The 15,285-nt window shown below is 44.0% G+C and overlaps 1 protein-coding gene across 2 annotated transcripts; it reads left to right on the top strand.

Annotated features, from left to right (window-relative positions):
• The first annotated feature begins 7,361 nt into the window (after positions 1-7,361).
• LOC125326338 lies at positions 7,362-13,012 on the top strand. Of its 2 annotated transcripts, none has more exons than XM_048304508.1 (9): positions 7,362-7,526; positions 8,050-8,150; positions 8,559-8,607; positions 9,111-9,214; positions 9,632-9,686; positions 10,420-10,429; positions 11,236-11,377; positions 12,396-12,450; positions 12,771-13,012. In XM_048304508.1, the coding sequence occupies exons 1-9, from the start codon at positions 7,413-7,415 to the stop codon at positions 12,918-12,920; spliced, it is 780 nt and encodes a 259-aa protein (XP_048160465.1). In that variant the 5' UTR covers positions 7,362-7,412; the 3' UTR covers positions 12,921-13,012. The 2 variants fall into 2 exon arrangements, with proteins under 2 accessions (XP_048160465.1, XP_048160464.1); XM_048304507.1 differs by having other exon boundaries at positions 8,047-8,150.
• The last annotated feature ends 2,273 nt before the right edge of the window (positions 13,013-15,285 follow it).

Genomic DNA, 15,285 nt, shown 5'->3' with positions numbered 1-15,285 from the left:
TGGCAGGGTTGGAACTAAGGAGTTTGCAGCCCCGGCTTAGTGCCCAGGTACCTCCATCCTCAGTCCTGACCACACCCTTGTCCAAACGATTAAGCAACATCCTTAAGCAAGGGCTGGGCACCATCTAGTGGAATAAAAAGCCTGTTGCTGGGAGTCTTTTGTGCCTGTTGAATGATGCCCAGCTTTGCCTAATGCTGGCGTTGGCACTGCTGCCCTCTTGTCGCACTGTTTCCCCGAGGTCCTAGGGACCCCTGCCTGAATGGCAAGGTCAGGTATAAAACTGGCTAGTTCAGGTATAAATGGCATACATTTGTAAACCAGCATTACTTCCTTGCACAGTTGCTGCTAAAGCACCTGGAATTTTTGTGCTGTGACTCTGGCTCTACATCTGGAATAATATGGTATTTTGGGATGCTCATCCCAAGCCCCCTGCTCAGCACCACAATGGTGCCTGGCTCTGCTCTTCCAAAACTCACCTGCCAAATAGCACAAGTGGCCACTGAACGTAAAACTGCGTTTCCCTAGGAAAGGGTTTTCCCAGAGTATTGGAGCAAAGCGGGTGCTGGTCTCTCCTTGCAGTGAAGGGAGAGCAGATGAGGGCTGTCAGAGTGGGAGTTGGCAGGGTGACACTGCCCACCTCTCATGCTCAAACACCCACAGCAAGCTTACAGCTGGGCTAGAGGTAGTCACCAGGTCTGGGAGGTGCTCCTCTGGGACCCTTTGCTCTTTGGCCCTGCTGAGCTGTGTGTTTTTGAAGATTTAATTTAGACTTTTAATAAATATACATTTCTTTTCTGTTCCATATGTTGGTCTTTGTTTTTTAATCAAGGGAAACAGTGATTAATCTACATGTGTTTCTTCACACTGGGACCGTAGAGGCTGTTGCTGAAGGGATTTAGGGTCTTTCATCCCACCCTGTGAGTTAGTGAACCCAAGTGAAGAGTGATATGTACCTTCTGAGGGTACAGAACAAAAAATAAATTGTCCCTAACAATCCCAGCTACTCTTATGAGCACTAATTGTGGGCATGTGGCCAGGCAAGTATGGGTACATACTGCTTCTTCAGTCCAGTGAGGTTGCAAAGAACTGCTGAAATGCTTTTTGAAAGAAGTCTAAAAACCAATGAGGAGCTTTGAGGAACCATTCAAATGACGTTTTGAATGGTATGCTTTCAGGTACAGAGCTCAATGCTGGCTGCATGGAGGAGGCAGGTGGTGCCCATCACAAATAACTCTTCTCAGATTCTTTCACAGTGTGGTGGCAGCGGGTGCAGCCCAGAGAGACAAGGGTGCCTTCCCTGTTGTAGCATCATGGTTTTTCAGAAGGGGGCAAAAGCAGACAGAGGGAGCAGCTGAAAGCAGCACCTCTCAAAAGAGAAGGAGCACAGCTACAGGACAGTAATGATTTTCTTCCTCACCTGCTGTAGTTACTCAGTGAGACCCATTTTCATCCCACACCAAAGACCAGGCACTGAGAGGGACTGAAATACTGTGCACACCCCCAGAAAACCCCTCCTCCCAGTGCTCAGCCTTCCTGCTCCTAAGCTGGCAGCCAAGGCTGGGCAACTGGAGAGGGCCTGAGCACATCCAGGTTTTTGGAGGATGGAAGATACCCTGAAGCCTCAATCCATTGCCTAGAGAAGCACTTACTGCCATTGAGGAGGGTGCAAAGCAGCCCCGGCAATAAGAAACTTACCTGGGTTTTTCTTCTGCAGAAGAAGCCACACAGTACTGCCTACCATCAGGGGGCTTCAAAAATGTTTTCACTTACTCTGAACAGTCTCTAATAGACCATCCACCAGCACTTCCTTCTAAACATTTTAGGAAACATGCTCTGAAGTCACAACCAAGCAAAGGCACATTTTGACACATGGAGTGAAATGCAAATCTCAGTGAGATTAGTAAAAAATATAATCTGTTTGGGATCTCTTTTGGTAATCCTTGCCTATTTCCCTGCATCCTCATAGTGGATTTAGAGGGACTGGTCTGCAGGGTTGCTTTGGGGAGCAATTGCCCTGCAGTTGGATACTTGGGTGTATGGCATCCTACCCACATTCACTCTTCTTGAATTACTTTATGGGCCTTGCTCTGATCATCAGGGTACCCCTGACTTGAGAGAGTACAGAGCTGACAATCCCTGGCCAGTGAAATGTGGGTTTCTCACTTCCTGAGGTTCTCTGGAAAAAAACTTCTCCTGCCAAAAAATCCTGGCAAACTGTAGCCATCATGTGAAAATCCTGATGCCATTCCTCCAGGTGATTAATATACCAAGCCAGTCAGTCTGGGTTCAGCTTAGGCTGCTAGCTATAATTAATCTTTTAAGTTTGGGAAGTTGATAGATAAAAACTTCTGTCATGAAATGGAATGGCAAGGGGTGTTTCAGAGATCTTACACCTTGCTTCAAAGCTGGCCTGCATGGGAGGAGATAAAATAGATATGTGGCCTTTTCAGCTTCCCTGCAATGGGCAGAGAAGGGGCAGGAGCTGTATCTCCCTCCCACCACCAAGTGATGAATATTTTCAATATTCATCACTTTAATTTAAAAGTGTTGGGCCTTACAAAAATAAAGTCTTCCAGCCCCCTGTTGCCATTGTCCAGCAGTGATGAGGAAGATCAAGCCTTACAGCCTTCAAATGTTTGGCTTACTAAAAACTGACCCTCCTTTTTCTCACTGCTCCCTCCTCCCTTATCCCCATTGACACATTCCTGCTAAAAGCCATCCAACTTCTCCCCAAAATACAAGTGGGGCTGAGTCCACTCAGCCAACCTCAGCTGTACCTGTAGAGTGAGTGAACAGGCTCCCTGCCTTAACACATGGGATATTTCATATGCCAGTAAATCCACTTGTGCTTCATCTCAGCTTAAACACTCCTGCTTTCCAAAATTGTTGGGTCCAAAGGGCAAAGTTTTAGATAATAAAAATCCTAAAGGAGATTTAATGCTTGAAATAAAAGTGCTAAGGTGCTAGAGCAACTCCAAATACGTATTTAATATGTGAATAAGTACCTCGTGCCAGGCACTGAATATGACAAATGAAGGGTGTGAGTATGATGACCCAAACCAGCCTTTGCTTGAATTTCCACAGGACTGAGAAAAATGAGAAAGTTATCCCCATCCATCTTTAAACACTCAACACTTTGCCAATTACCTAAAAGCAACAGTTGTATCAACAGAGAAATTATTTTAAGAAATGATCCTCCTCATGTAGAGTATGAGCTGAAAATATCCATATGCTATCCACAGCACTGATGAATTTGCACCATCCTCCCCACACCCAAAAGCACCCACAGGACTAGGGGATGAAGAGCATTCCTGTGTCCAGCAGGGCTGGCAGGGGTTTGCTGCTGCTCTCAGGAGCGCCAGCCAAACCCTTTGAATGCTGATCCAGTGGAAGACTGGCTAGAAGAAAAACTGAATTTTAATTTCACTTTTCTTGCTGTGTTGCCTTTCATAGTAGAGCAGGCCTCAAGAGGAAGGTGCTATCCCCAGGAGCAGAGCAAATCTCTACTCAGTCCTCTTGCAAAGTGCTCAGCAGAGGAATAGTTGAACACCTGAAAACTTCAAGACTTCAAAGGCTTTAAATAAGAATATAAATTGTTAGACTTTCACCAGTTTAGAAATAAACCCAACCCAGCACCAAAATCTTTTGTTTTAATTTTAATTTCTATTTACTGGGGATTAAAGTTAAAACAGTCTCATGAGAGTTTTCAGCCACAGACTAAAAACATGGAGGAGAAGAGAAGCTGTGGATGCCCTGTCCCTGGAAGGCCAGGCTGGCCAGGGTCCCGCGCACCCTGATGTGGTGGATGGTGTCCCTGTCCATGGCAGGAGATTGGAACCAGCTGATATTTAAGGCCCTTTCCGAGCCAAAGCATTCTGGGAAACCATGCGGGTGCTTCTGCTACAGTTAATAGAATGTTACCACCACCAAACTGTTGCCACCAGGATTCCATCCCAGGGCACTCAGGTGACCTGGGGTACGTTAAGTCAGTTGATGGATCCTCTGCTGGGAAGCAGACGCACAGTGTCCGTCTCCTCTGCGTTGTGTCCAGCTTCTCCATCCCCGGTGGGAACAGAAGGTGATTTGCTGACATTTGTGAGAAAAACTCTTGACTGGCTACACACGTAAGTGTAGATTATTTTTTAAAAGGTTTCTGATGCTGAGGGGCTGTTCTGGGCTGCTGGCCCAGCTGCAGGTGTCTGAGGCTCCAGTACTGAACTGGTACAGAAACCGGTGACTCAGGGATGGGAATCCTGGAGCAGGGGTAGTATTTAAGAGAACAGGTATTCCAGATAGGTAATCTCCTCTCTTCTCTTCTGGTAGGTTTGGAAGAACATTGTTCTCTGACCTCTGGAAATCAGGGCTTTGTAGCAGTGTGCTACCTAAAGGAATCTAAGGCATCAATCGCTGTAGCTTCTCTGACATTCCTTCTCTGGTGCCTGTCCCGCTTACTCTTGCAGTGGTTTTAGGTCACAAAACAACATGAGCACAGTGAGTACTTTACTTCTCAATGCAGATCTGATTCCTAAAACACGTTGTCTGGGGTACTCCCAGAAAGGATTTAAAGAGTTTGTAGCAAATGCACCGGAACAGAAGCCTATTAAGACTTCATGTAACTTCATATTTTGGGAGACTGAAGATTTTGAATCTCTCTGGGTGCTAACAATATTTCAGAAATGCTTACAATGCGAACAATGACCTGATAAAATTGTAAACTGGTCTCCTCATTTTCAAGCCTTTGAGCTGGGCTTTTTCTTGGTGAGACAGCTCGTAAGAGATCAGGGGATGCCTTTTCCTTGATGCGATGCGATGCACTCAGGGAGGAATGACCTGTAGCACAATTTGATGCTTATTCCAGCCTTTGCATGAGTGTTTTCTGTACTCTGCTGCTTTCATTGCTGTTGCAAAAATGAGGGCCATGTTACCCTTACTCCCACAGAAAATGCTAAGGCTTTGCTCCCTCTTAGAATCAGCGAAAGCGCTGTGGAGAAGCAGATGATTTCGGTCAAGCTCAGAAACGGAGCAGGCTGCTGGCTTCTAGCACGGGTCAAGCTTCAGAGCCAGAGCCAGCAGACCTTGAAGAAAGTGGTACACTTTCTTTTGAGCTTGGTAAGAAGAGAAACTGCTTCTGGAGGGTTGGGGTCCAGCCAAATGTGTGTGTTTGCCAGTCTCTAGGCCCTTTAGTGGGGAGGAAGGGAAACCTGCGATTTTAGGAAGCACCTAGTATGGCATCTCTAAACAGCAAGGCTCCTGACAAGCACATGGGTTTGTTACTGAGCTGCCATACATTTGCACTAGTGGGATACAGCTACAATAGCTGTGATGCAAAGGTCCAAGTGCTGCTCAAACACCTGAATGTCTACTCTGAGCAGCTGGCACTTTGCCCAGCTGCCACTACACAGGGTGGCAAACTAAGGTTGGGATCTCCCAAGCTGGAAGCAGATAAGGAAAATTTGTCATTAGCTGTGGAACATGTACAGTATGGTACTGTAAAATTAGCATACCTGCTATGATTCCAGCTTTGTTTTGGGTTTTTTCCAGTGTGATAAACATTCCCTGATGTTAGATGAATCTTATGTTGGTGTGTACCTCCTCCAAGCTGCTGTCATCCAGCAGAGCTGTGTGAGGAGCTCAGCCACTGTTCCTTGGGCTGGTAATGCTCTCCTGTGGACTGTTGAGAGCAAAGCTTGAGTGAAATGTTGGACACATTCCTGAAGAGAAGAGACTCAGGGCACAGTTGAATCCTACCTCAGCCTGTTTTGCTAGGGCTGCCCATTTCATTCCTCTGCAATTTCTGATCTTGATTCTAACATTCTGGTTTTCAGCTGGTGAAGAATTCATAGGTGTCACAGCTGACTCTCCTGAGTCTGAAGACATCAATCTAACTGGAAATGATTTTGGCAATGTTGTGGTAAGTAGTGAATGACACACTTCTCTCCATCTCACAGTCAAATTAGTTTTCTCTTGTGCTGTTAGGCCTGTCTTCTGGCATCCAAATTGTCTGCCATTCAGGGCTGAAACACAGCTCTGACTTACCTACTTTAGAGAGAGCTCCCAGTCAACCCCAAATGCACCTGTGGATGCATCAGCATCTCTGAGTATCACTTGCAGACTGTGGAAGAGTAATTTAAAAGACCTTGTTGCTCAAAAACTTGGAAAGAATGTTTAGCAATCATGGGAAATGGAACAGAAGGAGCCAATTTAAAGCTGAAGCTGTTCTAGAGATACACAAGATATAGGTCAGTGATTTAAAGAAAACAAAAATATGAGAGGGCAGGAAGCCTTTGATTTCCCAAATATGAAGTGTTTAGCTGCAACACTGGTTTGAGGTACTCCTGTCACTGAGGTGCCAAGCACAACTCTGGGGTACAAACTGTTTATTACTCCCAATAAGTATTTAAAGTTTATTAATCCAGTTCTATTTATTATTCTAAGAAGTATTTAAAAAAGATCCAGCCTACAGGGTAGTTTATCCGTTGAGTTTGGGACGCTACCGCTGCCGTGCGAAGCAGAAACATGCAGCAGGAATAGGAGAAGACCTTGAACTTTATGGAAGAATCTGCATAACCCAGCTCCAATTCTGCAAAAATAAGAGTGGGTTTGGGATTGGGTCTTTTCTTCAGCAGCTGTTCATCTCATACTAAGGCTTTATGACTATCACAGCTGAATTTGCCCATTTGTGGGAGAAAGAGGGAAAGAAACACTTCCACCTAAATCCAGTCAGGGAACTGAAAGAGATGAGGAGGGTTGAAGGTGTTCAGGAGATTCCTAAGTTACCTCTGTTTCCAACCCGTTCTAGCAGGGGGAGCAGAACGAGCAGCACCCACTTGTTTCCAGAGCAGTAGATGAGTTGATCGTGCTACTGGCAAGTGTTGATGATGTGGAATCATCATCATCAAGAGACAGTGATGATGGGTCACCACCAAGAGACATGGGATCATCACCAAGAGACAGTGATGATGGGTCACCACCAAGAGACATGGGATCATCACCAAGAGACAGTGATGATGGGTCACCACCAAGAGACATGGGATCATCACCAAGAGACAGTGATGGGTATGTGAGAGATAAAGTGTATCTCTAAAGTCTAATTTCTGGCACAGGGTAGAAAAAGGTTTTTGTCAAGTTTTTGGGTTCTGCTTAATTCTGTGCAAAAACTTCAGACATAGAATATAATATCCTGTCTAGAAGAAAACTAACTAAATAAAAAAATCCCAGCAAAATCCAGCAGAAACCTTTCTTCTCTGTTCATGAAGCCATTAATGAATGTATTTATATCATGGCTTGAGATATGCTGAAATGCTTGCAGTACATAAAAGTTTTTTGAATGATTATGTTGCTGGGCTGGGATGTTGCTAAATCAGAGAAGGGGATGTTTTAATTCCTGACATTTGATATATCAGTAGCCCTCGATGTGTGGTGAAATTAATGGCTGCATGCTGCATGTTCTTTCTGGTTGTGTTCTCTCTAGTACATGGTCATCAAGTGCTGCTAGTTTCTCAAGCTGGACGGATGAGTTCTCAGAGGTAAGGATCCATGAGTTGTCATAATTTCTGTTTTGTGGGAGGGGCATGGGGCAGAGAGGGAACTGCACAGCTCAGCTGGCCAGCATGGGATGCTGAGGGCAGCTGGCTTGAAGCACAGCCCTTGCTTTGAAGTTCCAAGTAGCTCATCCCTCCAAGTCACTTCTTGCTGATGTGCACTGAGGGAGAAACCCCTGCCAAGGTGGCACTGGCAGATCTGTGGATTCCTCATTATTCTAGCAGCTACTGACAGATTGCAAATATTCAAATCCTATTTGCCTGGTGCCCATAGAGCAGCAAGCTGGAATTCTTTCCTCCCGATCCCTGTCTGGTTTTCTTTCTTCATCAGCTCTTCACCCAATATGAAGTTTTTGTGGATAACATAACTGAATTTGCCTGTTTCGGGGAGAAAGAGGGAAAGATTTGCCTGCAGCCTAAGTTCAGTTAGGGAACTGAAACGGGGGAGCAAGGAGGAGGGTTTTCAGATGTTTTTTAAGTTGCTACTCTTTCTGCTTTGTTGCAGCAGTGGGAGCAGTACCAGGAGCTTCCACTTCTCTCCATAGTAGTGGATGATTCAGTTGCACTACTGGCCAATGATGATGATGAAGAACTGAGAGATAATGATGGGTATGTGACAGATAAAGTGTCTCTCCAAAGTCTGATTTCTGACAGTGTAGCAACAGGTTTTTGCCAAGATTTTAAGTCCTGTTTAATCCTGTGCAAAAACTTCATAGCTGGAATATAGTGGCCTGTATGGAGGAGAACTAAGTAAAAAACAAAACAAAACCATAAAATCCATCAGACACTTTTCTGTTCATGAAGACATTATTGATTGTATCTTACACTGTGGCTTGGGATATGTTGAAATGTTTGCAGTACCTAGAAGTTCTTGGAATGCTTGTGTTGCTGGGCTGGGATGTTTCTAGATCAGAATAGGAGATACTTAATTTCTGACATTTTATTTATCAGTAACCCTTGTTATGTGGTGAAAATAATGGCTGCATATTTTTCTTGTTCTGTCCACTCTACCACAAGGCTCTTTGGTCCCCTAACAAGTGTGCTTCACGCGGATTGCTTCTTATGGGTAAGAATCCACGTCATCATCCTTTCATTTTCTGTGGGAGGAGAATAGGGCAGAGGGGGAGCTATGGGACTCATCTGGCTAATGGGCAGCTGGCTTGAAGCACAGCCCTTGCTTTGAAGTTCCAGTTTACACATCCCTCCAAGTCACTTCTTGGTGGTGTGTGTTGAGGGAGAAACCCTTATCAAGATGGCACTGCCAGATCTGTGGATTCCTCATTATTTAGCAGCAACTGACAGATTGCAGATATTCCAAGTCTTATTTGCCTGCTGCCCATAGAGAAGAAAACTGGAATTCCTTACTCCCAATCCCTGATGTGGTTTCCTTTCTTCAGCAGCTGTTCATCTAACACCAATTGTTTGTGGCTATCACAGATGAAGTTGCCCATTTGGGGGAGAAAGAGGGGAAGAAACATGTACAGCCCAAATCCAGTCATGGAACTGGGGGAGCAGGGTGGAGAGTGTGTAGGTGGTTCCTAAACTGCCTCTGTTTCTACCCTGTTGCAGAAGCTGGAGCAAAACCAGCAGCACCCACTTGCTTCCAGAGCAGCATATAATTCAGTCCTGCTACTGGCAAGTGATGATGAAGAGGAAGGAAGAAACAGCAATAGGTATGTGAGGGATAAAGTGTCTCTCTCAAGTCTAATTTCTGACATAGGGTGGAAAGAGTCTTTTGCTAAAGTTTGAGTTTGCGTAATATTATGCAAAAACTTCAGACCTAAAATATAGTGGCCTGTCTGGAAGAGGACTACTTAAAAAAAAAAGAAATCCCAGCAAAATCCAGCAGAAACCTTTCTTCTCTGTTCATGAGGTCATTAATGAATGCATCTTACATAATGGCTTGAGATACACTGAAATGCTTGCAGTATGTAGGAGTTCTTGGAATGATTGTGTTACTGGGCTGGGATGTTGCTAAATCAGAGAAGGGGATGTTTTAATTCCTGACATTTGATATATCAGTAGCCCTCGATGTGTGGTGAAATTAATGGCTGCATGCTGCATGTTCTTTCTGGTTGTGTTCTCTCTAGTACATGGTCATCAAGTGCTGCTAGTTTCTCAAGCTGGACGGATGAGTTCTCAGAGGTAAGGATCCATGAGTTGTCATAATTTCTGTTTTGTGGGAGGGGCATGGGGCAGAGAGGGAACTGCACAGCTCAGCTGGCCAGCATGGGATGCTGAGGGCAGCTGGCTTGAAGCACAGCCCTTGCTTTGAAGTTCCAAGTAGCTCATCCCTCCAAGTCACTTCTTGCTGATGTGCACTGAGGGAGAAACCCCTGCCAAGGTGGCACTGGCAGATCTGTGGATTCCTCATTATTCTAGCAGCTACTGACAGATTGCAAATATTCAAATCCTATTTGCCTGGTGCCCATAGAGCAGCAAGCTGGAATTCTTTCCTCCTAAGCCACTTTGGTTTCTCCTCTTCTTCTTTTTCTTTTCCTCAGTTCATCTACTATGAATTTTCCTGTTTGGGGAAAATTGAGGGAAAGAAACACCTCCAGCCTAAATCCAGTTTGAGAACTGAAAAGGGAGGAGGGAGGAGGGTGTTCAGGTGGTTCCTAAGCTGCCTCTGATTCTACCCTATTCCAGCAGTGGGGAGAGAACCAACAGCAACCTCTTATTTGTTTTCAGGGCAGCAGCTGTTTGGCTACTACTTTTAATATTCTTAACCAAAATTAGATGGCTATAGCCTAAAATTCTTCATCTGTTCTGCTGCAGTTGTTTTGCTGACCTGCTGTTGGGTATGTAGCACCAGGGCTGCACAACAAAATCTAATTGTATTTTCTTTTTTCTCTTTTCCCATATGCACTGATGCAAGCTTCTTGAAGGTGAGTTTACGTTTTATAGCTGATAATGGAATTGTTATAAATATAATCATTAGTTTTTCTATGTCCTTTCCAACCATCTTGAGCAGCAGGGATTGAAACTGCATTTAGCAAAAGGCAAAGGACAGTGTTAAAGCCTCTGGCCAGTGTCTTAGAGAATGGATCCCATCTGTGTCTGATAGCTGCTATCAAACACAGTGAAAAATCCCCAGAACAGAAGTTGTAGCTCAATACTTATGTAGAAAGAAACTTTAATTTGGTGGCATTTTCTGTTATTTTAATTGATTAGTGCTTGATTATTTTTACATGTATACAGGAGTTGCAGAGATCACTGTTGCATGTGTATTCTGAGAATTAAAAAGCAAACAGCAGTTCTCACCTTTTGGGTGTTACAGACCAGGCCATTAAAAATTGCTCTCCTTTGAATTGTATGTGTTATAATTTTCAAATTATAGACCCTGTTAGTAAGAATTGTGTGAGGGAGCTTCCCTTTATAAGGCAGATTTGTTCACAGGTAGTGTAACTTGTGAAACATATGACACTGAGAATCTCTCAGGTAACATTTTTAGATGTTTGTAAGGTGAATAGAGCAAATGTTTTGTGTTGGTCTGTAGCAGAATAGTCACAATGTGTGGAAGGTTCAGCCTCAATATTTAGGGAAGTAGTTTGTTTAAGATTGCTTTGAAGCCAGTTGAATAGGGTCTGTTTCAAATAGGAACCATTACAGACCATTTATAATAACACATTCCGAAAACAGTTCTGGGGGAAAGAGTAAATAATAGATCTAAGTTATCAAAATTAAATTGCAGAGTGTGAACAACAAAGAAGCCTGTCAGACAGCTCTGTATGGAGTAATGATGATGGAGATGAAGCAACAGATAGTGATGTGTCTGTGACTGATTCTGCATCTGAAGAAGAGGATTCATCAGAAGAGGACACGGAAAGTTCAGAGTACGTATGCCCCATGACTACCAAACATTGAATTTTGACTTTTGTTTTTCATACAGACAAGACTAAGTTTTACTGCTGTGGCCTGGCTTATCTTTGAAACCTTCACTTACTCTACTTATTTCTCTCTCTCAATGACAACCACATCCCATGCTGCATGATGATCAAATGATACCATTTTTACTTTGGGAGAGTAAGGCAGCCCAAGGCAGATGGACAACCTTGCACACAACCTTAAAGACAAGTCTGGGGGTATAGCAAGAAAGGGTGATTAGTCACAGGCCATAGCTCACAATGCATTGCATTATATTTTCATGCCAGGCTCTAGTAGAGCTGTTAGATAAGGAAGTATTTTCATTGGTATTGATGGCTTGGCAGCAGACAGACAAATTCTGTGCAGGTTTTAATAAAGCTGGTGTGCTTTGAGCCTTTTGGATTACTGAAAGGCAACATAGGAGAGAAGTTAATACAAAAAAGGCATGATTTTTTCCTTTGATCTCAAGCTTCTCTGTTACAGCATGTGCCTTCCTGCTCTGTGTAGGCGAGGCTGAAGAGCAGCACTTAACACTGAGCAAAGGGTCCTTTTCTTGCCAGAGCTGTCTGCAGTCTCACTGTAGTGTCAGACCTTGTTCCATTCTAGAAGTGATGCTTTCCAGAGGACAGCTCGATGCTTTAGCTACAAAGCTGTTATTGATGACCCGTTGGACATAAATGCTGCCATATATAGTCTGCCCAGTGCTGGAGGCTGCTGATACTTCAAATCCTAGAGCAGGGTGCCTGACTGCATCCTCCTCCCAATGAAAACCAAGATGCTGTTTCCTTTGGGACAGGGAGACCCACACTCATTATTACATACAGCAAACTGTTAAGAGAGAGTTAAGGTTGTGCAGGGTTCTCCAAAGGAAATGTGTCATGGCTGCTCAGTGCAGTTGGATGATTACGTGACTTTTTATGTGCCAGTGACCCTCGATGTGTGGTGACATAAACAGCAGCATGTTCTTTCTGGTTCTGTTCTCTCTAGTGCTTGGCCAGCAGCTACTATTAGGTGCCCGATCTGCATGGATTTTTACCCACAGGTAAGGACCCACATGTTGTCATCCTTCCAGCTTTGTGGGAGGGGAATGAGGCAGAGGGGGAGCTGTGCAACCCAGTTGGCTCATGTGGGATGCTGTGGGCAGCTGGTGTGAAGCATAGACCTTGCTTTGGAGCTGTAAAAGTTACTTCTTGTTGGTGTACGTAGAGGGAGAAACCCTTGCCAAGGAGGCACTGCCAGATCTACATGTTCCTCATTATTCAGCAGTAACTGACAGACTGCAGATACTCCAAATCCTATTTGCCTGCTGCCAGAAAAGCAGCAGACTGAAATTCTTTCCTGCTGTGATTTCCTGTCTTCCAGATTATGCGAAGTGGACGAATGGTTTTGTCAACACTGTGTGGCCATATCTTTTGCAGTCAGTGCCTTCCTGTTGCCCTTCAGACTGGCAGCTTTTGCCCAACCTGCAGGGAAGACCTCACTCCAGAAGAATACCATCCCATTTATATATAAGTAGTTCTATTTTTCAAGACAGACTTAGATAGATTTTGGAGGGATAGGTGGTATAAAGAGGTTTTTTTCCTTGTGTATATAGTTTTTGTTGTATAAGGTTCCATTTTCTCTGAATTTAATAATAAATAAATTTTTAATTGATTTAAATATAATCAACTCTGCTCATCTATGTTAGATTCTGCTGGTAGACAGATTTCTTTTAACAGGTGGGTGTAAAACCCTTGGTTTGATCACTCAGAAGTGCTTGTTCTCTTCGTCACAGTGTAGTCATTGATTTTTAGGGGGAAATGCTGAAGGCATAAGCTTTGTAGTTCTTGTGATAGCATGTGTTGTATAGGGAAAAGGAAACAGGCACTGTTTGGGGTGCAAGGACTTCTGTTGCTCAGGACGGACTCAGCTGGATGTTTTGCTTAAAATGTCATTATTTCAATGCTTTGAAGGTTGAAAGAGCAGCAGGTTGTGCACACATCCAAAGACAACTATTTTCTTTGAGAACAATTTGTATGTATCTAGACAGCTTGTTGATGGTCCAAGCTGCTGCTTGCTATGTCCCTGGTTACAATGTTCCATTGATGACTGTCAGCTGATGACAGGAGCACTGCCAGCTTCTATGAAGGTCTTCCCCTTCTAAAAAGCCTGTAAGCTCAAGGACTTAAACATAATTGCTTCAATATAATTGCTTTATTATAAATGCTTCAATATTGCTTCAAAACCAGTGCACTATACTAGTAATTTTAGCTACCTATACTGTGCTGTAAATAATTCTGATTAAGCCTTTTTTTTTTTAATGATTATCATTATTGCAACCAATTTAAATGAATAATTCGTTTTATTTTTAAAAATATATTTGGTTTCCCACCCTTAATCCTGCTGGACAAAGTTGTATAAAGGCTCAATTACACCTGTATAATCCCTTGGACATAAACCATTGGCAAAGTGTGCAGCCCAAGATTGGATCCAGCTGCACTAGGCTCCTCTTTGAGGAGTTCAAAAAGCAAGGGGGTTATTTCCACACCTTGTGACTTAATGGGAAGGCTTCTGTAATAAACTTTGTCTGAAGCTCCCACTCTGCCTGCGACACAGGTGCCAAACTCCCACTGTTGTCTCGGGTATCTCAGAGTCCACAGCAGCTGTGGACAAGCCCTTCACACCTGTGTTTCACCTCTGGGAAGATGTGCTGGAGAAGCCTGCTGGCCACAGATCCTTCAGGCATGGCTGCTTTACACACTCCTCCCACCAGGAACTTGATCCAAGGACAATTTCTGGGCATGAAAGGTACACGTTTAAGGGGGGATGGCAGCCCAACTTGACTTGCTTTGTAAATAAACACCAGGGGTGTGTAATGCAATAGCACGTATGCTTGGCCCCAGCTGGGCTGTTTCTCTATACTGTGTTGTTTTGGTGTTCTGGATCAGAAATCTGTAGGTTTGTTTTTGTACCAGCCACTCAACCACTAAACTGCTTAACCTTCTCCACAGTCAGCGTCTCAGAAAAGCCAAACACAAGCAGCTCGGGCTGCATGAAAACATGAGCAAGTGAGCAGCAGACTGGCCTGAAAGCCAAAGGAAAGCTGTAATTTATGGGAAGGGAAGGTCCTTGTTAAATTTGCAGAAAAGAGAATATATATAAATCTAACAAAAGCATGTAATGATTGTCTGGCAGGGACCAGAGGATGCTGCTGCGAGAAGTGGTGATGTGGATCAGCTATCGGATGTTAAACACATTTTGTCTTGGTCAGGTCATAATCCCACATCCTTGATGAGGAGCATCTCTTCCTACTAGTAAAACTGCGGGGATGCTGTTAGAAAAGCAAAAGCTCAGCTTGAATTTAAGTTGGCCAGAGATGTTGAAAACTGCCAGAAAAGTTCTTTAGATACATAAACAACAGGCAAAAACAGAAGAGAAATGTTGGCCCACTGTTAAAAAGGAGAGGTGAGTTAATCACCAGCAGCACTGAAAAGGTAGGGGTTCTCAACACTTCTTTACCTCTGTCTTTGCCGTCACTGCTGCTCTCCACCTTCGGAGAAATTGGATAAAATAGTTGCAGTTGGCATGTATTTAGATGGAGTCCTGATGACAGTGTAGGCTGCACATGCCAGCCATAACAAGGACACCCTTGGGAACCTCCAGAAACTCAGAGCACTGCATGAACACCAGGATTTGTGCCACAAGCAGCAGTTCAGTTTACACTCTAAGTTTTTTATGCAGATCACACCAAGCTTTAAGGCAGGGCTTGCAAAGTTGATTTCTTGGGGATAATATATTAATTAAACAATCAAGCTCATGAGAGCAGAGTTAATGCAGGAGTACAGACACTGGCAGACCTGCCCCAGCAGGGACCATTGCTACAGACTTGTGCAGAAAG

This window comes from Corvus hawaiiensis, chromosome 5 (genome assembly GCF_020740725.1).
Source record: "Corvus hawaiiensis isolate bCorHaw1 chromosome 5, bCorHaw1.pri.cur, whole genome shotgun sequence".
NCBI classification, from domain to species: Eukaryota; Metazoa; Chordata; class Aves; order Passeriformes; family Corvidae; genus Corvus; species Corvus hawaiiensis.
Note: the sequence above shows the minus strand (reverse complement) of the source record. Positions and strands in the feature narration are given on the sequence as shown.

Coding starts and splice junctions, on each gene's coding strand:
- LOC125326338 (XM_048304507.1), top strand. CDS start 7,413: ATGTGTGGTGAAATTAATGGCTGCATGCTGCATGTTCTTTCTGGTTGT. Junction 7,527..8,046: donor GGACGGATGAGTTCTCAGAG/GTAAGGATCCAT, acceptor GCTTTGTTGCAG/CAGTGGGAGCAGTACCAGGA. Junction 9,215..9,631: donor GAAGGAAGAAACAGCAATAG/GTATGTGAGGGA, acceptor TGTTCTCTCTAG/TACATGGTCATCAAGTGCTG.